Raw genomic sequence first — 25,462 nt, 5'->3', positions numbered from 1 at the left:
GAACACAGGGCTGTTACTGCTGAGAACAGGAACACAGGGCTATCACTAATGAGAACAGGAACACAGAGCTGTCACTGCTGAGAACAGGAACACAGGGCTGTTACTGCTGAGAACAGGAACACAGGGCTCTCACAGCTAAGAACAGAAATACAGGGCTGTCACTGCTGAGAACAGGAACACAGAGCTGTCACTGCTGAGAACAATAACACAGGACTGTCACTGCTGAGAACAGGAACACAGGGCTGTCACTAATGAGAACAGGAACACAGAGCTGTCACTGCTGGGAACAGGAACACAGGGCTGTTACTGCTGAGAACAGGAACACAGGTCTGTCACTGCTGAGAACAGTCAGTGCTTAGAACAGGAACACAAGGCTGTCACTATTGAGAACAGGAACACAGGGCTGTTACCGCTGAGAACAGGAACACAGGGCTGCAAACAAAAATACAGGGCTGGCACTGCTGAGAACAGGAACACAGGACTGTCACTATTGAGAACAGAAACACAGGTCTGTCACTGCTGAGAACAGTCACTGCTGAGAACAGGAACACAAGGCTGTCACTATTGAGAACAGGAACACAGGGCTGTTACTGCTGAGAACAGGAACATAGGGCTGAGAACAAAAACACAGGGCTGGCACTGCTGAGAACAGGAACACAGGGCTGTCAGTGCTGAGAACAGGAACACAGGGCTGTCACTATTGAGATCAGGAACACAGGGCTGTAAGTGCTGAGAACATTAACATAGGGCTGTCAGTGCTGAGAACAGGAGCACAGGGCTGTCAGTGCTGAGAACAGGAACACAGGGCTGCCATTGCTGAGAACAGGAACACAGGGCTGTCAGTGCTGAGAACAGGAACACGGGGCTGTCAGTGCTGAGAACAGGGACACGGGGCTGTCAGTGCTGAGAACAGGAACACGGGGCTGTCAATACTGAGAACAGGAACACGGGGCTGTCACTGCTGAGAACAAAAAAACGGGGCTGTCACTGCTGAGAACAGGGACACAGGGCTGTCAGTGCTGAGAACAGGAACACAGGTCTGTCAGTGCTGAGAACAGGAACACGGGGCTGTCAGTGCTGAGAACAGGAACACGGGGATGTCACAGCTGAGAACAGTAACACAGGGCTGTTACAGCTGAGAACAGGAACACAGGGCTGTCACAGCTGAGAACAGGAACACAGGGCTGTCACAGCTGAGAACAGGAACACAGGGCTGTCACTGCTGAAAACAGGAACACGGGCTGTCACAGCTGAGAACAGGAACACAGGGCTGTCAGTGCTGAGAACAGTAACACAGGGCTGTCACTGCTGAGAACAGGTACACAGAGCTGTCATTTCTGAGAACAGGAACACAGGGCTGTCACTGCTGAGAACAGGAACATGGGGCTGTCACTGCTGAGAACAGGGGCACGGGGCTGTCAGTGCTGAGAACAGGAACACAGGGCTGTCAGTGCTGAAAACAGGAACACAGTGCTGTCACTGCTGAGAACAGGAATACAGGGCTGTCACTGCTGAGAACAGGAATACAGGGCTGTCACTGCTGAGAACAGTAACACAGGGCTGTCACTAATGAGAACAGGAACACAGGGCTGTTACTGCAGAGAACAGGAACACAGGGCTGTTACTGCTGAGAACAGGAACACAGGTCTGTCACTCCTGAGAACAGTCACTGCTGAGAACAGGAACACAAGGTCACTATTGAGATCAGGAACACGGGGCTGTCAGTGCTGAGAACAGGAACACAGGGCTGTCACTGCTGAGAACAGGAACACAGGCCTGTCACTGCTGAAAACAGGAACACAGGCCTGTCACTGCTGAGAGCAGTAACACAGGGCTGTCACTGCTGAGAACAGGAACATGGAGCTGTCACTGCTAAAAACAGCAACACGGGGCTGTCACAGCTGAGAACAGTAACACAGGGATGTCACTGCTGATAACAGGAACACAGGGCTGTCACAGCTGAGGACAGTAACACAGGGCTGTCACTGCTGAGAACAGGAACACGGAGCTGTCACTGCTGAGAACAGGAACACGGAGCTGTCATTGCTAAGAACAGGAACACGGGGCTGTCACTGCTGAGAACAGGAACACAGGGCTGTCACTGCTGAGAACAGGGACACGGGGCTGTCACTACTCAGAACAGGAACACGGGGCTGTCACTGCTGAGAACGGAAAAACGGGCTGTCACTGCTGAGAACAGGGACACAGGGCTGTCAGTGCTGAGAACATGAACACAGGGCTGTCAGTGCTGAGAACAGGAACACAGGGCTGTCACAGCTGAGAACAGTAACGCAGGGCTGTCACAGCTGAGAACAGGAACGCAGGCCTGTCACTGCTGAGAACAGGAACACGGGCTGTCACAGCTGAGAACAGGAACACAGGGCTGTCAGTGCTGAGAACAGGAACACAGGGCTGTCAGTGCTGAGAACAGTAACACAGTGCTGTCACTGCTGAGAACAGGGACACAGAGCTGTCACTTCTGGGAACAGGACCACGGGGCTGTCACTGCTGAGAACAGGAACATGGGGCTGTCACTGCTGAGAACAGGGACACGGGGTTGTCAGTGCTGAGAACAGGAACACAGGGTTGTCACAGCTGAGAACAGTAACACAGGGCTGTCACAGCTGAGAACAGTAACACAGGGCTGTCACAGCTGAGAACAGTAACACAGGGCTGTCACAGCTGAGAACAGGAACAAAGGGCTGTCACAGCTGAGAACAGGAACACAGGGCTGTCACTGCTGAGAACAGGAACACGGGCTGTCACTGCTGAGAACAATAACACAGTACTGTCACTGCTGAGAACAGGAACACAGGGCTGTTACTGCTGAGAACAGGAACACAGGGCTTTTACTGCTGAGAACAGGAACACAGGGCTATCACTAATGAGAATAGGAACACAGAGCTGTCACTGCTGAGAACAGGAACACAGGGCTGTTACTGCTGAGAACAGGAACACAGGGCTCTCACAGCTGAGAACAGGAATACAGGGCTGTCACTGCTGAGAACAGGAACACAGAGCTGTCACTGCTGAGAACAATAACACAGGACTGTCACTGCTGAGAACAGGAACACAGGGCTGTCACTAATGAGAACAGGAACACAGAGCTGTCACTGCTGAGAACAGGAACACAGGGCTGTTACTGCTGAGAACAGGAACACAGGTCTGTCACTGCTGAGAACAGTCAGTGCTTAGAACAGGAACACAAGGCTGTCACTATTGAGAACAGGAACACAGGGCTGTTACCGCTGAGAACAGGAACACAGGGCTGCAAACAAAAATACAGGGCTGGCACTGCTGAGAACAGGAACACAGGACTGTCACTATTGAGAACAGAAACACAGGTCTGTCACTGCTGAGAACAGTCACTGCTGAGAACAGGAACACAAGGCTGTCACTATTGAGAACAGGAACACAGGGCTGTTACTGCTGAGAACAGGAACATAGGGCTGAGAACAAAAACACAGGGCTGGCACTGCTGAGAACAGGAACACAGGGCTGTCAGTGCTGAGAACAGGAACACAGGGCTGTCACTATTGAGATCAGGAACACAGGGCTGTAAGTGCTGAGAACATTAACATAGGGCTGTCAGTGCTGAGAACAGGAGCCCAGGGCTGTCAGTGCTGAGAACAGGAGCACAGGGCTGTCAGTGCTGAGAACAGGAACACAGGGCTGCCATTGCTGAGAACAGGAACACAGGGCTGTCAGTGCTGAGAACATGAACACGGGGCTGTCAGTGCTGAGAAAAGGAACACGGAGCTGTCATTGCTAAGAACAGGAACACGGGCTGTCACTGCTGAGAACAGGAACACGGGGCTGTCAGTGCTGAGAACAGGGACACGGGGCTGTCAGTGCTGAGAACAGGAACACGGGGCTGTCAATACTGAGAACAGGAACACGGGGCTGTCACTGCTGAGAACAGAAAAACGGGGCTGTCACTGCTGAGAACAGGGACACAGGGCTGTCAGTGCTGAGAACAGGAACACAGGTCTGTCAGTGCTGAGAACAGGAACACGGGGCTGTCAGTGCTGAGAACAGGAACACGGGGATGTCACAGCTGAGAACAGTAACACAGGGCTGTTACAGCTGAGAACAGGAACACAGGGCTGTCACAGCTGAGAACAGGAACACAGGGCTGTCACTATTGAGATCAGGAACACAGGGCTGTAAGTGCTGAGAACATTAACATAGGGCTGTCAGTGCTGAGAACAGGAGCCCAGGGCTGTCAGTGCTGAGAACAGGAGCACAGGGCTGTCAGTGCTGAGAACAGGAACACAGGGCTGCCATTGCTGAGAACAGGAACACAGGGCTGTCAGTGCTGAGAACATGAACACGGGGCTGTCAGTGCTGAGAAAAGGAACACGGAGCTGTCATTGCTAAGAACAGGAACACGGGCTGTCACTGCTGAGAACAGGAACACGGGGCTGTCAGTGCTGAGAACAGGGACACGGGGCTGTCACTGCTGAGAACAGGAACACAGGGCTGTCACTGCTGAAAACAGGAACACGGGCTGTCACAGCTGAGAACAGGAACACAGGGCTGTCAGTGCTGAGAACAGTAACACAGGGCTGTCACTGCTGAGAACAGGTACACAGAGCTGTCATTTCTGAGAACAGGAACACAGGGCTGTCACTGCTGAGAACAGGAACATGGGGCTGTCACTGCTGAGAACAGGGACACGGGGCTGTCAGTGCTGAGAACAGGAATACCGGCTGTCACAGCTGAGAACAGTAACACAGGGCTGTCAGTGCTGAGAACAGGAACACAGGGTTGTCACAGCTGAGAACAGTAACACAGGGCTGTCACAGCTGAGAACAGTAACACAGGGCTGTCACAGCTGAGAACAGTAACACAGGGCTGTCACTAATGAGAACAGGAACACAGGGCTGTAACTGCAGAGAAAAGGAACACAGGGCTGTTACTGCTGAGAACAGGAACACAGGTCTGTCACTGCTGAGAACAGTCACTGCTGAGAACAGGAACACAAGGCTGTCACTATTGAGAACAGGAACACGGGGCTGTCAGTGCTGAGAACAGTAACACAAGGCTGTCACTGCTGAGAACAGGAACACGGGGCTGTCACTGCTGAGAACAGGAACACAGGCCTGTCACTGCTGAAAACAGGAACACATGCCTGTCACTGCTGAGAGCAGTAACACAGGGCTGTCACTGCTGAGAACAGGAACACAGGCTGTCAGTGCTGAAAACAGGAACACACGCCTGTCACTGCTGAGAGCAGTAACACAGGGCTGTCACTGCTGAGAACAGGAACACGGAGCTGTCACTGCTAAAAACAGGAACACTGGGCTGTCACTGCTGAGAACAGTCAGTGCTTAGAACAGGAACACAAGGCTGTCACTATTGAGAACAGGAACACAGGGCTGTCACTGCTGAGAACAGGAACACAGGGCTGCAAACAAAAATACAGGGCTGGCACTGCTGAGAACAGCAACACAGGGCTGTCACTATTGAGAACAGAAACACAGGTCTGTCACTGCTGAGAACAGTCATTGCTGAGAACAGGAACACAAGGCTGTCACTATTGAGAACAGGAACACAGGGCTGTTACTGCTAAGAACAGGAACATAGGGCTGAGAACAAAAACACAGGGCTGGCACTGCTGAGAACAGGAACACAGGGCTGGCACTGCTGAGAACAGGAACACAGGGCTGTCACTATTGAGATCAGGAACACAGGGCTGTCAGTGCTGAGAACATTAACATAGGGCTGTCAGTGCTGAGAACAGGAGCACAGGGCTGTCAATGCTGAGAACAGGAGCACAGGGCTGTCAGTGCTGAGAACAGGAACACAGGGCTGCCATTGCTGAGAACAGGAACACAGGGCTGTCAGTGCTGAGAACAGGAACACGGGGCTGTCAGTGCTGAGAACAGGAACACGGAGCTGTCATTGCTAAGAACAGGAACACGGGCTGTCACTGCTGAGAACAGGAACACGGGGCTGTCAGTGCTGAGAACAGGGACACGGGGCTGTCAGTGCTGAGAACAGGAACACGGGGCTGTCAGTGCTGAGAACAGGAACACGGGGCTGTCACTACTGAGAACAGGAACACGGGGCTGTCACTGCTGAGAACGGAAAAACAGGGCTGTCACTGCTGAGAACAGGGACACAGGGCTGTCAGTGCTGAGAACAGGAACACAGGGCTGTCAGTGCTGAGAACAGGAACACGGGGCTGTCAGTGCTGAGAACAGGAACACGGGTATGTCACAACTGAGAACAGTAACACAGGGCTGTCACAGCTGAGAACAGTAACACAGGGCTGTCACAGCTGAGAACAGGAATACAGGGCTGTCACTGCTGAGAACACGAACACGGGCTGTCACAGCTGAGAATAGGAACACAGGGCTGTCAGTGCTGAGAACAGTAACACAGGGCTGTTACTGCTGAGAACAGGGACACAGAGCTGTCACTGCTGAGAACAGGAACACAGGGCTGTCACTGCTGAGAAAAGGAACACAGGGCTGTCACTGCTGAGAACAAGAACGCAGGGCTCTCACTGCTGAGAACAGGAACACAGGGCTGGCACTGCTGAGAACAGGAATACAGGGCTGTCACTGCTGAGAACAGGAACACAGGGCTGGCACTGCTGAGAACAGGAACACAGGGCTCTCACTGCTAAGAACAGGAACACAGGGCTGTCACTAATGAGAACAGGAACACAGGGCTGTCAGTGCTGAGGACAGGAACACAGGGCTGTTACTGCTAAGAACAGGCACACGGGGCTGTCACTGCTGAGAACAGGAACATGGAGCTGTCACTGCTGAGAACAGGAACACGGGGCTGTCACTGCTGAGAACAGGAGCACAGGGCTGTCACTGCTGAGAACAGGAACACAGGACTGTCAGTGCTGAGAAAAGGAACACGGGATGTCAGTGCTGAGAACATGAACACAGGGCTGTCACTGCTGAGAACAATAACACAGGACTGTCACTGCTGAGAACAGGAACACAGGACTGTCAGTGCTGAGAACAGGAACACAGGACTGTCAGTGCTGAGAACAGGAACACAGGTTTGTCACTGCTGACAACAGTCACTGCTGAGAACAGGAACACAAGGCTGTCACTATTGAGAACAGGAACACATGGCTGTTACTGCTGAGAACAGGAACACAGGGCTGAGAACAAACACAGGGCTGGCACGACTGAGAACAGGAACACAGGGCTGTCACTATTGAGAACAGAAACACAGGTCTGTCACTGCTGAGAACAGTCACTGCTGAGAACAGGAACACAAGGCTGTCACTATTGAGAACAGGATCACAGAGCTGTTACTGCTGAGAACAGGAACATTGGGCTGAGAACAAAAACACAGGGCTGGCACTGCTGAGAACAGGAACACAGGGCTGTCACTATTAAAAACAGGAACACAGGGCTGTCACTATTAAAAACAGGAACACAGGGCTGTCAGTGCTGAGAACAGGAACACAGGGCTGTTACTATTGAGAACAGGAACACAGGGCTGTCAGTGCTGAGAACAGTATCACAGGGCTGTCACTGCTAAGAACAGGAACACAGGGCTGTCACTGCTGAGAACAGGAACACAGGGCTGTCAGTGCTGAGAACAGGAACACGGGGCTGTCACTGCTGAGAAAAATAACACAGGACTGTCACTGCTGAGAACAGGAACACAGGGCTGTCAGTGCTGAGAACAGGAACACAGGGTTGTCACGAATGAGAACAGGAACACAGGTCTGTCACTGCTGAGAACAGGTACACAGGTCTGTCACTGCTGAGAACAGGAACACAGGGCTGTCACTGCTGAGAACAGGAACACAGAGGGCTGTTACTGCTGAGAACAGGAACACTGGTCTGTCACTGCTGAGAACAGTCACTGCTGATAACAGAAACACAAGGCTGTCACTATTGAGAATAGGAACACATGGCTGTTACTGCTGAGAACAGGAGCACAGGGCTGTCACTGCTGAGAGCAGGAACACAGGGCTGTCACTGCTGAGAACAGGAACACCGGGCTGTTACTTCTGGTATAACAAAACAAAGGAACATATGAACACAGGAAATGGTTAAAGGGACAGTCAACACCAGAATTTTTGTTGTTTAAAAAGAAAGATAATCCCTTTATTACCCATTCCTCAGTTGTTCATAACCAACACTGTTATAGAAATACACTTTTTACCTCTTTGATTACCTTCTATCTATGCCTCTGCAAACTGCCCCCTTATTTCAGTTCTTTTGACAGACTTGCATTTTAGCCAATCAGTGCTCTTTCCAGGGTAACTTCACGTGCATGAGCTCTATGTTATCTATATGAAAAACATGAACTAATGCCCTCTAGTGTTCAAAATGCATTCAGGTTAGAGGCAGTTTCAAGGTCTAAGAAATTAGCATACAAACCTCCTAGGTTTAGCTTTCAACTAAGAATACAAAGAGAGCAAAGCAAAATTGGTGATAAAAGTAAATTGGAAATTTGTTTAAAATGACATGCCCTATTTAAATCATGAAAGTTTTTTTGGACTTGACTGTCCCTTTAAGGAGGCAAAATGGTACAGCAGAGCATCAGACAAATGCTCAGCTGCTTAAAAGTAACACTCTTTCCTTTAAAACAATAGGTGCTCTACTGAAAGCCTAAGTACAAGCCACCTGGAATTATAAATTTCAGGCAGTGTTGTGAGCACACACAAAACAGTACATTCTGGCTGGCACGTCTGGAATTGTGGACTGACTCGTGGTTGCCATGACACTAGGGTAACAGTGATAAAATCAAATCTAACTAGTAGCAATATTTTATTATTTAAAAAAAAATGCTAATAGAAAGGATATATTTCTTCAGGTTTGTTTTAACCTAATTCGTTGTCCATGAAAAATAAATATTAAATAACATACCAGCTTTGGATCAATAGAAGATTCATTAAGGATTACTTCCAAGGTCCTGTTAATCCAGGAGTCTCTGTATGGATGATCCTTTGGTGGTCGGTAAAGATCAAAAAGAACTGACTTATTGGCACGATCAGCAAGTTGCAGAAAGTCACTTAGTTTGTAAATTGATTGATTTCTTGCTTTTTGTTCGTCTTCAGCTGATAGAGAGACCATACCTGCAAATGGTCTTTTCTGGGGGGGGAGAAATTAAAACAAAATCTCAATACAATTAATTAACTTTTACTTGCATGCTTATGCTATAACTCACATATAGGATAATGGTAGATAGATAGATATATACAGACAAACAGACAGACAAGTAAAGACAGATAGATAGATAGATAGATAGATAGATAGATAGATAGAAAGCTTGATAAATAGAAAGACAGATAGACAGACAGACAGACAGACAGACAGACAGATAGATAGATAGATAGATAGATAGATAGATAGATAGATAGATAGATAGATAGATAGATGGATAGATAGCAAATTTCACAGATCTATTTTAGATCAAACACTGCCAAGAATTGATCAAAATAGTAATGTAGCTATGGACCGAAATGGGTTACTTTACAGTTAAGTTTTTTCTACTTAGCTAAGTTTTGCCATCCTTAAATATTCCAATATCTGTAAAACCCTTGTGTTTGCATTACACTAGGTAAGTCCCAGTGCTTCTTATGGGGGGTCCCTTAAAAGTGTTTGGGGTACTCACAAATTGTCATAATGTATTGTGAGTGTGTGTGTATTGTAAGTGTGTGAGTGTCTTTATGTATGTGTGTATGCGTGAGTGTGTGTATGTATGAGTGTGTGTATGTATGAGTGTGTGTATGTGTGAGTGTGTATGTATGAGTGTGTGTATGTATGAGTGTGTGTATGTGTGAGTGTGTGTATGTATGAGTGTGTGTATGTATGAGTGTGTGTATGTGTGAGTGTGTATGTATGAGTGTGTGTATGTATGAGTGTGTGTATGTATGAGTGTGTGTATGTATGAGTGTGTGTATGTGTGAGTGTGTATGTATGAGTGTGTGTATGTATGAGTGTGTATGTATGAGTGTGTGTATGTATGAGTGTGTGTATGTGTGATTGTGTGTGTGTGTATGTATGAGTGTGTGTATGTATGAGTGTGTATGTATGAGTGTGTGTATGTATGAGTGTGTGTATGTGTGAGTGTTTATGTATGAGTGTGTGTATGTATGAGTGTGTGTATGTAAGAGTGTGTATGTATGAGTGTGTGTATGTGTGAGTGTGTATGTATGAGTGTGTGTATGTATGAGTGTGTGTATGTGTGAGTGTGTATGTATGAGTGTGTGTATGTATGAGTGTGTGTATGTATGAGTGTGTGTATGTGTGAGTGTGTATGTATGAGTGTGTGTATGTATGAGTGTGTGTATGCGTGAGTGTGTATGTGTGAGTGTGTATGTATGAGTGTGTATGTGTGAGTGTGTATGTGTGAGTGTGTATGTGTGAGTGTGTATGTATGAGTGTGTGTATGCGTGAGTGTGTATGTATGAGTGTGTGTATGCGTGAGTGTGTGTGTGTATGTGTGAGTGTGTATGTATGAGTGTGTATGTATGAGTGTGTGTATGTGTGAGTGTGTATGTATGAGTATGTGTATGTGTGTATGTGTGAGTGTGTATGTGTGAGTGTGTATGTATGAGTGTGTGTATGTGTGAGTGTGTATGTATGAGTGTGTGTATGTGTGAGTGTGTATGTATGTGTGAGTGTGTATGTGTGAGTGTGTATGTGTGAGTGTGTATGTGTATGTGTGAGTGTGTATGTGTGAGTGTGTATGTATGAGTGTGTGTATGTGTGAGTGTGTATGTGTGAGTGTGTATGTGTGAGTGTGTGTATGTGTGAGTGTGTATGTATGTGTGAGTGTGTATGTATGAGTGTGTGTATGTGTGAGTGTGTATGTGTGAGTGTGTATGTGTGAGTGTGTATGTATGAGTGTGTGTATGTGTGAGTGTGTATGTATGAGTGTGTGTATGTGTGAGTGTGTATGTGTGAGTGTGTATGTGTGAGTGTGTATGTATGAGTGTGTGTATGTGTGAGTGTGTATGTATGAGTGTGTGTATGTATGAGTGTATACGAAAAAAATAGTTCATGATCCGTAGGTAGAATGAATAAAAATAGACTTTATTGGTAACATCCATTAAAACACATGTTAGAATAAAAGACTAACAGGTTTTATGCGTTTCGGCAGGAGCCGTATTCATAAACCTATTAGAACAAATGCATCACAAGTTTAAAAAGCATGTTTTCAGTAAGTATTGGCCGGTGCTGAACACTCCTTCCAATAAGTTTAACTCATACCACTCCAAAGTTACATATACAAAGCTAGAAGGTTGGATACAAAGGGAGGCATCAGATAAAGGATATTAACAATACATTGATAATTAAATAAATAAATACATTCATTACAAAACAATGTTATGATAATAAATGAAAAATTGAAAAAAAGTGTGAAATAAACTCATAATCATTTATATAATGTCATTATTATTTAAACCTTATAATTTCAAAATATCACTAATTTATCCAAACAATATTCAAAATTCAGAATTAAAATTCAATCTGGCATATAACTGTCTGAGAGTGAATATATATAATTAGTGATAAATATATAAGGATGAATGTATGAATGTATGAAAAGCATAGAGACATGAAAAAAGACATGGAAAAACGGCATAACAAAACAAAATGATGAGATAATAATGTCAGTAAAAGCATCAGTGTTTGTGGAACACACAAGGATGGCTGACACTGTACGTAAAGCTCAGAACCTCAATACTCCTAGTGATAAAATTGCATATATATGTATCCACAAACTAAAAAGATGCTGATTGTCAAGTCTCCATACTTAACACAAATACATCAAAAAAATAATAATAACAATAAATAATACTGTATATTTATTTCCAATGATTAACCCTTTCGTGACAGGGTTAAAGTGCCTACATCGGAACAACTGTTCCGATGTAGACAAATTGAAACTACGCGATCGTGCATACGATCGCGAGATTTCAATTATTGGATCGCATCTGGGGGGCGTCCCTACAATCCTAGGAACGCCCTCCAGACCGCGATTAAATCCCTGAAGCACAGAAGGCTTCAGGACAGCCGTTAGTTATGACGTTCCATTCCGTCATAACGGCTTTAAAGCCCAGTCTAATTATGACGGAATGGAACGGCATAACGGCTTTAAAAGGTTAATAATATCATATTCTGAATTAAAACCATGGGGGATTTGTGTTTTTAATTTCATAATCCAATAGACTTCTTGACGTGCTAAGATTTGATCTTTATCTCCACCTCTGGTGGGTAATGTTATTGCCTCAATTACTCTCCATTTAAAGGAAGTAACGTCCTTTTGATGTACTTCCAGAAAATGCCTAGACAGTGCTGAACAGGGTTTGTCATATTTAATGTAGCCCAAATGTTCACGTATACGGGTTCCAACGTCTCGACTAGTCATGCCAACATACTGTTTTGAGTGTTCTGTACACTCAATTAAGTAAATGACATAACTAGTCGAGCATTTGACACAGCCTTTTGTGAGAAATGATTTGCGTGAAACACAAGAGTAGAATTCTCGGCCCTCAGTCAGAAAATCACAGGCTTTACATCTATGGTTACCACATTTGTATGTGCCGTTTACTAGTAACCAAGACCCTGTGTTTCTCTTCAAGCTTGGTAACTGGCTGGGGGCAAGAATATTGCCCAAGGTAAGATTTCGAGAGTATACACACCTAAACCCTTTTTCAACAGTATCTTTCAAACCAATATCCCCCAACAAAATAGGGAAATATTTTTTTACAATATCACAAACTGAAGTATAATCAGAAGAATATTAAGTCCTTATCTTCAGTATTGATTCGAGACTGGTTACTTAAGGGAGGTCTGCCATCTTCCAGAGTTTTTTTAGCTATGTGGTTAAGCATTCTAAGCGGATATCCTCGCGATTTGAGTCTATCCTTTGTCATGATCCCGTCCGTTCATTGCCGTGTCGCCGCGGCTCCCGGATCTCCTCTGTGTGACTGACGTCACGTTGCTTAGCAACGTGCCGCTTTCTCGACACACCCCTCTGATGACGTTGCCGCTCCTGCCTTTAAACCACAGCGGGAGATCTGAATCGGGGCCCGTTTGTTTGTTCCCTTTTGAGTTTGTGAGTACCTTATCAAATTCTGTTTTCTTGTGTACCGACTTCTGCCTGCCTGACCAAGCCTCATGCCTTAACCCTTTTGCTGATTTTTGGATACCGACTTCTGCCTGCCTGACCTTGCCTTTTGCCTTAACCCTTTTGCTGATATTTGGATACCGACTTCTGCCTGCCTGACCTTGCTTTTGCCTTAATCCACAACCTTTTCTTTGATAATTAAAACCTGCTTAAAGGGACATTTACTTTTACAAGCTGCATAAGAGAACTTTGCCTTTCTGTTTGTTATAAACCTGCTTAAAGGGACATTTACTTTTACAAGCTGCAAAAGAGAACTTTGCCTTTCTGTTTGTTATAAACCTGCTTAAAGGGACATTTTCTTTTACAAGCTGCAAAAGAGAACTTTGCCTTTGTTTTACAAGCCTGCTAAAGAGGACCTTTTTTCAAAGCTGCAAATAAGAGCATTTCCTTTATATTCTTTGAACTGCTTAAAGGGACGTTTTTTCCTTTGTGGCTTTCCTGCATACTGGAACAATAATTATTTTTGTTATCTTTCTCATCTGTTTCCTGAGTGGGTCACGTCCTGGATATTTCTCAGTGTGCTAGCGTGTGCTTTCAATTCACGCTAGCAGTTGGGTTGCATCCCGGACTGATTCCAAAGCGGCTGACATTACAAACGGGCCATAAAAATGGACCCCACTGAATTATCCATGGCCGTGGCTCACCAGGGACAGCTTTTGGGATCTCATGCCACTCACTTGCAGTCTCTGGACACTAAACTTGATCAAATAACTGCTCTATTACAGAATTTGGTTGCTACCGCACCTCCCAATCCTAATCCCAATCCTAATCCTATTGAGGCATTACCTCCTTCGATTCCTAACAATCAGTCTCAGGTACAACTAAGTCCCAGGATACCTCTTCCGGATAAATATGATGGGAATCCTGAAGAATGTAGAGGCTTTCTGAATCAATGCCGTCTTCATTTCCGAAATAGCCCTACTCTTTTTGCCACTCCCTCTTCTAGAATCACATTTCTTATTTCCTTAATGAAAGGAAAAGCCTTGGCTTGGGTATCACCTTTGCTAGAAAAGAATGATCCTATACTTTTGGATGTTGATACATTTCTATCTATGTTCTCAAATGTATTCGATAAACCTGGAAGGTCATCCGCTGCTGAAGCCACTCTCCTGGATTTACGTCAAGGTAATCAACCAGTCTCTCAATACGCTATTGAGTTCCGCACCCTTGCCTCTGAAACAACTTGGAATCAGGGAGCACTCAGAGCCGCTTTCCGTAAAGGACTTTCTGAGCGTCTCAAGGATGAATTGGTGTATCGTGAACTTCCAGAGTCCTTAGAAGCCTTAATAAATCTCTGTATCAGTCTCGACGCCAGGTTTCGTGAACGCCAACAAGAAAAGGATAGAACACAGAAGTCTTCAACTCGAACTCCTTTTCGTTTGGCTCCTCGTTTTTCTTATCCAGTCACTCCAGTCTCTCCTACTACTGATCAGGCTGAACCCATGGAAGTGGGAAGTATAAAATTAACTGAGACTGAACGCTTGAGAAGACGGACTCTTGGCTTATGTCTGTACTGTGGCCTTAAAGGGCATTTATTAAGGGATTGTCCTACTAGGCCAGTAAAAGCCAGGGCTTAACTCTAGTCCAGGGAACTGAGTTAAGCCAAAACAGTTGCCATTCCCTATACAAGAAACTCTTTGTTCCAGTAACCCTTCTAATTGGACATAAGAAGATTTATACCCAAGCTCTAATTGATTCTGGTGCTGGAGGAGTGTTCATTGACTCTACATTCGTATCTACTCACTCTATACCCTTACTAAAGAAGGAGTATTCCATTTCAGTCTCTACGGTCAGTGGAGATCCTTTGGGTTCTGGATATATTCAGTTTTCTACTCAACCCTTACTCCTCACCGTAGGAATACTTCATTCCGAGACAATTTGTTTTGATGTCATCCCCACTCCACAATTTCCCATTATCTTGGGATTACCCTGGCTCCAAATTCACAATCCCATTTTTTCTTGGACTTTCGGTGAACTCACTTCCTGGGGATCTACATGCCAGACTAAATGTCTTCAAAAGATTACCAAGTTACCACTCACTATTGCTCTCACAGTTGAAACTCCGGACTCCTTACCTATGCCTTATCATGACTTTGTGGATGTTTTCTCCAAAAAAGAAGCTGAACGTCTTCCTCCTCACCGCCCTTTTGATTGTCCCATTGATCTCCTTCCCGGGGCTGCCTATCCTCGAGGCAAGACATATCCACTTTCTAAACCAGAAAACATGGCTTTGGAAGAATATATTAAAGACAATCTGGCTAGAGGATTTATTCGACCCTCCTCTTCCCCTGTAGGGGCTGGTTTCTTTTTTGTAGGAAAAAAGGATGGCGGATTAAGACCCTGTATTGATTATAGAGGATTAAATCAGATTACCATCAAGAACAGTTATCCTCTACCCCTTATTCCTGAACTTTTTACTTATCTTCAGGGAGCCACCATATTCACCAAACTCGACCTACGTGGTGCATACAATCTGATCCGTATACGCAAAGGAGATGAGTGGAAGACTGCCTTTAACACTCAATTTGGGCATTATGAATATTTGGTCATGCCCTTCGGGCTATGCAATGCTCCGGCGGTTTTTCAACATTTTGTAAACGAGATCTTTCGTGATTTTTTGAATATCTTTGTCATCATATACCTTGACGACATCTTAATTTTTTCTCAGAACCACCAAGATCATGTGCACCACGTCAAGAAAGTACTTCAACGTTTAAGAGAATTCCATCTGTTTGCTAAACTGGAGAAATGTTCTTTCCATCAAAAATCCATACCCTTTCTGGGTTATGTAATATCGGCATCTGGATTTGAAATGGACCCTACTAAACTTTCTGCCATTTTGGATTGGCCTAGACCTGATTCTTTGAAGGCTTTACAACGTTTTCTAGGCTTCGCCAACTACTACAGGAAGTTCATCAAGAATTTTGCTACTATTACTTCTCCTCTTACTTCTCTCACTAGAAAAGGACAAAACTGTAAAAAATGGCCTCCTGAGGCTATAGAAGCTTTTGAGTCTCTCAAAGAAGCTTTTTCCTCAGCACCTATTCTCCGTCATCCAAATCCTGAGTTTCAATTTATCCTGGAAGTTGATGCTTCCTCTGTTGCTGCTGGAGCTGTTCTGTCTCAACGAATACCAGAGACTGGAAAGATTCATCCTGTTGCTTTCTTCTCTAAAAAATTCACTCCTTCTGAATTTAACTATGACGTAGGGAATAAAGAGTTGCTTGCCATCAAAATGGCATTGGATGAATGGAGACATTGGCTGGAAGGTACTTCTTTGCCATTTACTATACTCACTGATCATAAGAACCTTCTGTATCTCCAAACAGCCAAACGATTGAATTCCAGGCAAGCACGCTGGTCATTATTCTTCTCCCGGTTTCACTATAATTTGTCTTACATACCTGGTTCAAAAAATATTAAAGCAGACGCCCTTTCCAGACAATTTCAAGATACCCCAGTTCCTGAGTCTGGTACCATTCTCCAACCTCATGAAGTCATAGCCCAGTTAACAACTTCCTGGTTACAAGAATTACAGTCTGCTCAAGAGAATCTTCCTTTGTCCTGTAAACCTCCCGATGGTTTACTCTTTGTTCCTGAACGCCTTCGTTCCAAGATTTTATTTTGGGCTCATGATAGTCCCCTTTCTGGACATCCTGGCATCAGTATTACCACTCGAAACCTCAAACAACATGTCTGGTGGCCTACTCTCTCTCAAGATGTGAAGGATTACGTCTCAGTATGCACACAATGTGCCATGAACAAAACTCCACGCCAACTTCCTTCAGGATTGCTCCAACCATTGCCTATACCTCACCAGCCTTGGACTCATGTATCCATGGACTTCATTACCGACCTTCCCTTGTCCGCTGGAAACAATACTATCTGGGTGGTGGTCGACAGGTTCACTAAGACTGCCCATTTTGTACCCTTACCAGGATTACCATCTGCCAAAAGACTCTCTGAACTTTTTATTTCACATATTGTAAGAATCCATGGATTTCCTCTAGATATTGTTTCAGATAGAGGGGTACAGTTTGTTTCTTGATTTTGGAGGTCACTTTGTAAACATTTTGGAACTACTATATCTCTCTATACTTCTCACCACCCACAATCGAATGGCCAGACTGAAAGAGTAAACCAGTGTCTTGAAACATATCTTAGACATTATGTGGATCATTATCACTCTAACTGGACTTCTTACCTTCCTTTGGCTGAATTGGCTCATAATGCCCGGTACAATTCCTCCCTTCAGACTTCTCCTTTTCATGCAGCTTACGGATATCAGCCCAGAACATTCCCTTTGCATACTTCCCCACAGTGAATCCTGCTTCTGATCTTACAGCCCGAAGATTAACTCGACATTGGCAGAAAATACATCGTATTCTTTCTGTAACTTCTAGACGTTACAAGTTCTTTTCAGACCTTCGATGGAAGAAAGCTCCCAAATATCGCCCTGGTGATAAAGTTTGGATTTCCTCTCGATTTCTTCGCCTGAAACAACCTTCTAACAAATTGGGACCACGATACGTGGGTCCTTTCCGAATACTGGGTCAGGTGTGTTCTACTGCTTATCGGGTGGCTTTACCCAAGACTCTCAAAGTCCATCCGGTATTCCATGTTTCTCTTTTAAAACCTGTGATGACTAACAGGTATTCTAAGCCTTTTTCTAAACCTCCACCGTTATTTGTGCATGGACACCCTGAGTTTGAGATCAGCCATATTCTAGATTCCAAGTTGCGTGGCAAGAAATTGTATTATCTCATTCATTGGAAAGGTTATCCAGTCACGGAACGTTCTTGGGAACCGGCTCATCAAGTAAATGCTCCTACTTTGATCAAGACCTTCCACAAGACTCATCCTGATAGGCCTGGTCCTGTCCCCCGGAGGGGTCCTTGAGGAGGGGGGTGCTGTCATGATCCCGTCCGTTCATTGCCGTGTCGCCGCGGCTCCCGGATCTCCTCTGTGTGACTGACGTCACGTTGCTTAGCAACGTGACGCTTTCTCGACACACCCCTCTGATGACGTTGCCGCTCCTGCCTTTAAACCACGGCGGGAGATCTGAATCGGGGCCCGTTTGTTTGTTCCCTTTTGAGTTTGTGAGTACCTTATCAAATTCTGTTTTCTTGTGTACCGACTTCTGCCTGCCTGACCAAGCCTCATGCCTTAACCCTTTTGCTGATTTTTGGATACCGACTTCTGCCTGCCTGACCTTGCCTTTTGCCTTAACCCTTTTGCTGATATTTGGATACCGACTTCTGCCTGCCTGACCTTGCCTTTTGCCTTAACCCTTTTGCTGATATTTGGATGCCGACTTCTGCCTGCCTGACCTTGCTTTTGCCTTAATCCACAACCTTTTCTTTGATAATTAAAACCTGCTTAAAGGGACATTTACTTTTACAAGCTGCATAAGAGAACTTTGCCTTTCTGTTTGTTATAAACCTGCTTAAAGGGACATTTACTTTTACAAGCTGCAAAAGAGAACTTTGCCTTTCTGTTTGTTATAAACCTGCTTAAAGGGACATTTTCTTTTACAAGCTGCAAAAGAGAACTTTGCCTTTGTTTTACAAGCCTGCTAAAGAGGACCTTTTTTCAAAGCTGCAAATAAGAGCATTTCCTTTATATTCTTTGAACTGCTTAAAGGGACGTTTTTTCCTTTGTGGCTTTCCTGCATACTGGAACAATAATTATTTTTGTTATCTTTCTCATCTGTTTCCTGAGTGGGTCACGTCCTGGATATTTCTCAGTGTGCTAGCGTGTGCTTTCAATTCACGCTAGCAGTTGGGTTGCATCCCGGACTGATTCCAAAGCGGCTGACATCCTTAATGTTTATACTTTCTGTTTCATAATCTTGTTCTCTGCTGCAAATCCTACGTGCCCTAAGGAACTGACCTTTGGCAATCCCTTTGAACACGTGTGAAGGATGAGCGCTTTTATTGTGCAAAATAGAATTGCCAGAGATTGGCTTCCTATAGAGTGTGGATTGAATTTTGTTACCTACATTGGCACCACTTAAGGTGATATCCAAGAAATTCACCTTATTTTTTTGCCACTCAAATGTAAAATTCAGTCCATTATCACTGGCATTTAGATACGCAACAAATTCAGAAGCTCTAGCCTCTGTTGATGACCAGATGAAAATAAGGTCATCTATGAAGCGTTTATAGACAACTATTTCTTCCCTGAAGGGGTTTCTCTCATCATACAGAAACATGCATTCAAGCCAGCCCATGAATAAGTTAGCAAAAGAGGGGGCAAATTTTGCCCCCATGGCTGTGCCCTGTTGCTGCAGATAGAACACCCCCTCAAAGAAGAAATAGTTGTGTTCCAAAAGAAATTGTGTTACTCTCATCAAATATTCAATGGTTGTTTCACTCATGCTGGAATCTTTATGGAGAAAAAATGAAATAGCCTCCAAACCCATGTCGTGAGGAATACTGGAGTACAGCGAGGTCACATCAATGGTGAGCCAACTGTACTCCTGTCTCCATTCAATGTCATCCAGAATCCTCAAGACATGCGTAGTGTCCCTAATGTAACTAGGTAGTGCAAGTACAAAAGGTTGTAAAATCTTGTCTAACCAGTCACAAAGGGGCTCCAATAGTGAGCCAATACCTGATACAATTGGTCGGCCCTTAATGTCATTTAAGCTTTTGTGGACCTTAGGCAGATGATGGAAGACCGGAGTTAGCGGATGTTTAACATATAGGGCATCTGCTGTTTGCTTATCCAAGATGCCCATGGCTACTCCGTCGTCCAGGATCTGCCCCAATTCATATTGAAACTCACTACTTGGATTCCTTTTCAGAACCAGATAAACATTGGTGTCACTTAATTGACGTAAAGCTTCACCAACGTACTGTGTGCGATCCATGACCACCACACTACCTCCCTTATCGGATTGTCGTATCACGATCGATTCATTATTTTTGAGTGAGGCAATAGCCTCATTTTCCCGTTTAGAGAGGTTGTGTGATGGCTTGGTGTTATTTTTATTATTAAGAAGATGTAAATCTTCAATGACTCTTTTATGGAATGTTTCCAGAGCTTTTCCCCTATTGTGTATTGGGTAAAAGTCTGTACTTGGCTTCAACTTGGGTAGTTGACCATTAGTAGATTCTAAATTGGTATCTGACTCTGCTGCTAGACTTTCCAAGGCCACCATACTACAAGCTTCAGTGAACCCTAAATCCGGATATCCAACACCAGAAGGAGTATTTTCTCTGATGGATTGGTCCAGATTACTTTTCGAAGAAAAATGTTTTTTAAGGGTTAATTTCCTGACAAAACGATTGACATCTATGATGGTTTGAAAGATGTCAAACCTTCTGTCAGGACAGAAACCCAAGCCATATTCAAGTGCTTGTATTTCCATTTTATTAAGGGTATATGTGGATACATTAATCACATTACTTGATTTCATTGTGTATTCATTCTGTGTTGTTGTTCCCTCAGTGTGTAACGATGTGGTTGTGTCAACAATTGTTTTGGGGGAGGTTTTTGTGATTTTTGTTTTTGTTTCCCTCCTCCTCCTGTGTGTTTCTGAGCCACTTGAAAAACCTGAGGTGTTTGTTGTGAATTAGAACCCTGTTTAGATGTTATGGAAAGTGGTAAAGAATTCTTCTGTATGGCCCCCAATTTTGATTGTGTAGTATCACTGTTGCAGGGATCAAATGAGGAGGGCCCTTCTTTATCAATATCATTAAATGATTCAAATTCTGAATCAACACCTGAGCCCTCATCACAAGATGTGGATGCAGCTTGAGATGACTGATCGTCATCAGTCATTTCAGGATCTGAAAAGGTCACCTTTTTCTTATGGTTCTTAGATTTGTTTTTCTTTTTCTTTGGTAAAGAAGAATCAGATTCTTCCCCTGAAGTAATGACCAATGGTTCGTTAGAAATATTGATATCATTATTTTTATTTCTATTATTTTTAGTTTTGTTATGACCTGATTTCCTAGAGAAATTATTTCTGAACCTCTTATATTTCTGCCATATAAATACCTGTCCATCATTATAATCCTTTTGGTCGCGCAGGAATTTAGAATGTTTAATATGAATAAGGTCAGTTTTAGAAGTTTCCACTACCTCTCTGAGCCTCATATCAAACCTTCCATATTCAGCACTATCTCTATAGCAATTTAAATCAGATTGTAACTTAGCAATGTTATTCCTGACACAGTTTAACTGTTCTGTTTTATATTTGATTAACATGGTCATCAATCTTAAGGAGCATTCAGAGAGGATGCTATTCCATTCCCTGATAAATTCAGTGTCAATCACTTCAAAATTGGGGAATTTTTTAACTCTCAAACCTCTGGGAACCATCTGTAATAGTAAGTATTTGTTGAGGATCCATGAATCTAATTTTAAGCGTGTTTCTTTGAGTCTCAAGATCTCAAGGTTATGAAATAAATCCCCCAATTTTACATCCTTAGAAACAGTGGAAAAGAACTCTTCTAATTCTAACCCTTCTAAATCCAAATCATTCATATCCTGCAATGAATAAAATTGGGTGGTATCATGTGTTAATTCCATAATAAACAATATGGGATGAAAATTACAGATAAACCAAATAAATTGTGTTAATTATAAAAATAAGCACAAAAATACAAATATAGAATTATGTGTCTATGTTTATATATCTCCAAAATGAATCTGCAGTTCAGTTAAAGTTCCATAGGGTGCTTTTCCGGTATGTATCCACGATCAAGGAAAAGGCAAAAAAAAATGAAAAGAGAGTACAAGGATACACATCCGGTAAATAACACCCAGCAAAGATATATGTATCAATGATGACAGTCCCCCATGAATAATCAATGGTTAAGTTCAGAAACCCGGCTAGATGCAGTTCGTAGAAAAATACGATGCTCAGTGTGCCTTAGCACAATATAGTAAGGAACCAGTAGAAGCCACTCACCCACGTCTATGCGACCATACCCGGTGAGCATCCACTGCAGCGGAATGGTGCCCTTGAAGCTCCTTCTGCTCACCAGGCTTTGTTCAATCCTGTTGGTTGGAGACCGGAGATGTATCTTGCCACAGCCTGTTGAGCAAACACACAACCTCTCCGTGCGTGACCAGGCTCTGCGGCGCAAACTTTCTTCCGGTGCACTTCCCTGTGCAAATCCTCCAATCACTCAAGATGACAGCGGTCACGTGGGTGGGGTGTCAGCCAATCAAAGTGGATGGTTCGTTATCCGGGTAAGATGATTCCATGTGGGGGTAGTCAGGAACAAAGAACCGCAAAGTGGAGATAAATATTCCTACGGGATCAGTGAAGAAGGAAGAACGCCTTGTCGTTCATGTAGTAGTATATACGAAAAAAATAGTTCATGATCCGTAGGTAGAATGAATAAAAATAGAGTGTATGAGTGTGTGTATGTGTGAGTGTGTATGTATGAGTGTGTGTATGTATGAGTGTGTATATGTGTGAGTGTGTATGTATGAGTGTGTGTATGTGTGAGTGCGTGTATGTGTGAGTGTGTATGTGTGAGTGTGTATGTGTGAGTATGTATGTGTGAGTGTGTATGTATGAGTGTGTGTATGTGTGAGTGTGTATGTGTGAGTGTGTATGTGTGAGTGTGTGTATGTGTGAGTGTGTATGTATGAGTGTGTATGTGTGAGTGTGTATGTGTGAGTGTGTATGTATGAGTGTGTGTATGTGTGAGTGTGTATGTGTGAGTGTGTATGTGTGAGTGTGTATGTGTGAGTGTGTATGTATGAGTGTGTATGTGTGAGTGTGTGTATGTGTGAGTGTGTATGTGTGAGTGTGTGTATGTGTGAGTGTGTATGTGTGAGTGTGTATGTGTGAGTGTGTGTATGTGTGAGTGTGTATGTGTGAGTGTGTATGTGTGAGTGTGTGTATGTGTGAGTGTGTGTATGTATGAGTGTGTGTATGTGTGAGTGTGTATGTGTGAGTGTGTATGTGTGAGTGTGTATGTGTGAGTGTGTATGTATGAGTGTGTGTATGTGTGAGTGTGTATGTGTGAGTGTGTATGTGTGAGTGTGTATGTGTGAGTGTGTGTATGTATGAGTGTGTGTATGTGTGAGTGTGTATGTGTGAGTGTGTATGTATGAGTGTGTATGTGTGAGTGTGTGTATGTGTGAGTGTGTATGTGTGAGTGTGTGTATGTGTGAGTGTGTGTATGTATGAGTGTGTGTATGTGTGAGTGTGTATGTGTGAGTGTGTATGTGTGAGTGTGTATGTGTGAGTGTGTATGTATGAGTGTGTGTATGTGTGAGTGTGTATGTGTGAGTGTGTATGTGTGAGTGTGTATGTGTGAGTGTGTATGTATGAGTGTGTATGTGTGAGTGTGTGTATGTGTGAGTGTGTATGTGTGAGTGTGTGTATGTGTGAGTGTGTATGTATGAGTGTGTATGTGTGAGTGTGTGTATGTGTGAGTGTGTGTATGTGTGAGTGTGTGTATGTGTGAGTGTGTGTATGTATGAGTGTGTGTATGTGTGAGTGTGTATGTGTGAGTGTGTGTATGTGTGAGTGTGTATGTATGTGTGAGTGTGTATGTATGAGTGTGTGTATGTGTGAGTGTGTATGTGTGAGTGTGTATGTGTGAGTGTGTATGTGTGAGTGTGTATGTATGAGTGTGTATGTGTGAGTGTGTGTATGTGTGAGTGTGTATGTGTGAGTGTGTGTATGTGTGAGTGTGTATGTATGAGTGTGTATGTGTGAGTGTGTATGTGTGAGTGTGTGTATGTGTGAGTGTGTGTATGTATGAGTGTGTGTATGTGTGAGTGTGTATGTGTGAGTGTGTATGTGTGAGTGTGCATGTGTGAGTGTGTATGTGTGAGTGTGTATGTATGAGTGTGTGTATGTATGAGTGTGTGCATGCGTGAGTGTGTATGTGTGAGTGTGTATGTGTGAGTGTGTATGTGTGAGTGTGTATGTATGAGTGTGTATGTGTGAGTGTGTGTATGTGTGAGTGTGTATGTGTGAGTGTGTGTATGTGTGAGTGTGTATGTATGAGTGTGTATGTGTGAGTGTGTGTATGTGTGAGTGTGTATGTGTGAGTGTGTGTATGTGTGAGTGTGTGTATGTGTGAGTGTGTATGTGTGAGTGTGTATGTGTGAGTGTGTATGTGTGAGTGTGTATGTGTGAGTGTGTATGTGTGAGTGTGTATGTGTGAGTGTGTATGTGTGAGTGTGTATGTGTGAGTGTGTATGTATGAGTGTGTATGTGTGAGTGTGTATGTATGAGTGTGTGTATGTATGAGTGTGTGTATGTATGAGTGTGTGTATGTGTGTATGTGTGAGTGTGTATGTATGAGTGTGTATGTGTGAGTGTGTATGTGTGAGTGTGTGTATGTGTGAGTGTGTGTATGTATGAGTGTGTGTATGTGTGAGTGTGTATGTGTGAGTGTGTATGTGTGAGTGTGTATGTGTGAGTGTGTATGTATGAGTGTGTGTATGTGTGAGTGTGTATTTATGAGTGAGTAAGCGTGTTTGTGTGAGTGTGTATGTGTGAGTGTGTATGTATGTGTGAGTGTGTATGTGTGAGTGTGTATGTGTGAGTGTGTATGTGTGAGTGTGTGTATGTGTGAGTGTGTGTATGTATGAGTGTGTGTATGTGTGAGTGTGTATGTGTGAGTGTGTATGTGTGAGTGTGTATGTGTGAGTGTGTATGTATGAGTGTGTGTATGTGTGAGTGTGTATTTATGAGTGAGTAAGCGTGTTTGTGTGAGTGTGTATGTGTGAGTGTGTATGTATGTGTGAGTGTGTATGTGTGAGTGTGTATGTGTGAGTGTGTATGTGTGAGTGTGTATGTGTGAGTGTGTATGTATGAGTGTGTGTATGTGTGAGTGTGTATTTATGAGTGAGTAAGCGTGTTTGTGTGAGTGTGTATGTGTGAGTGTGTATGTATGTATGAGTGTGTATGTGTGAGTGTGTATGTGTGAGTGTGTGAGTGTGTGTATGTGTGAGTGTGTGTATGTATGAGTGTGTGTATGTGTGAGTGTGTATGTGTGAGTGTGTATGTGTGAGTGTGTATGTGTGAGTGTGTATGTATGAGTGTGTGTATGTGTGAGTGTGTATTTATGAGTGAGTAAGCGTGTTTGTGTGAGTGTGTATGTGTGAGTGTGTATGTATGTGTGAGTGTGTATGTGTGAGTGTGTATGTGTGAGTGTGTATGTGTGAGTGTGTATGTATGAGTGTGTGTATGTGTGAGTGTGTATGTGTGAGTGTGTATGTATGAGTGTGTGTATGTGTGAGTGTGTATGTGTATGTGTGAGTGTGTATGTGTGAGTGTGTATGTGTGAGTGTGTATGTGTATGTGTGAGTGTGTATGTGTATGTGTGAGTGTGTATGTGTGAGT

General features: G+C 43.9%; 1 protein-coding gene across 2 annotated transcripts in view; it reads right to left on the bottom strand.

Moving 5' to 3' along the window:
* Positions 1-25,462, bottom strand: part of GDPD4 (glycerophosphodiester phosphodiesterase domain containing 4) — a 225,002-nt gene that overhangs the window by 36,339 nt on the left and 163,201 nt on the right. For both annotated transcript variants that reach the window (XM_053708689.1, XM_053708688.1), the window contains one exon: positions 8,859-9,083. In XM_053708689.1, coding sequence (XP_053564664.1) covers positions 8,859-9,083 — 225 coding nt within the window. The remainder of the gene's footprint in view (positions 1-8,858; positions 9,084-25,462) is intronic.

This window comes from Bombina bombina, chromosome 3, assembly GCF_027579735.1.
Source record: "Bombina bombina isolate aBomBom1 chromosome 3, aBomBom1.pri, whole genome shotgun sequence".
In the NCBI taxonomy this organism is placed as follows: Eukaryota; Metazoa; Chordata; class Amphibia; order Anura; family Bombinatoridae; genus Bombina; species Bombina bombina.
Note: the sequence above shows the minus strand (reverse complement) of the source record. Positions and strands in the feature narration are given on the sequence as shown.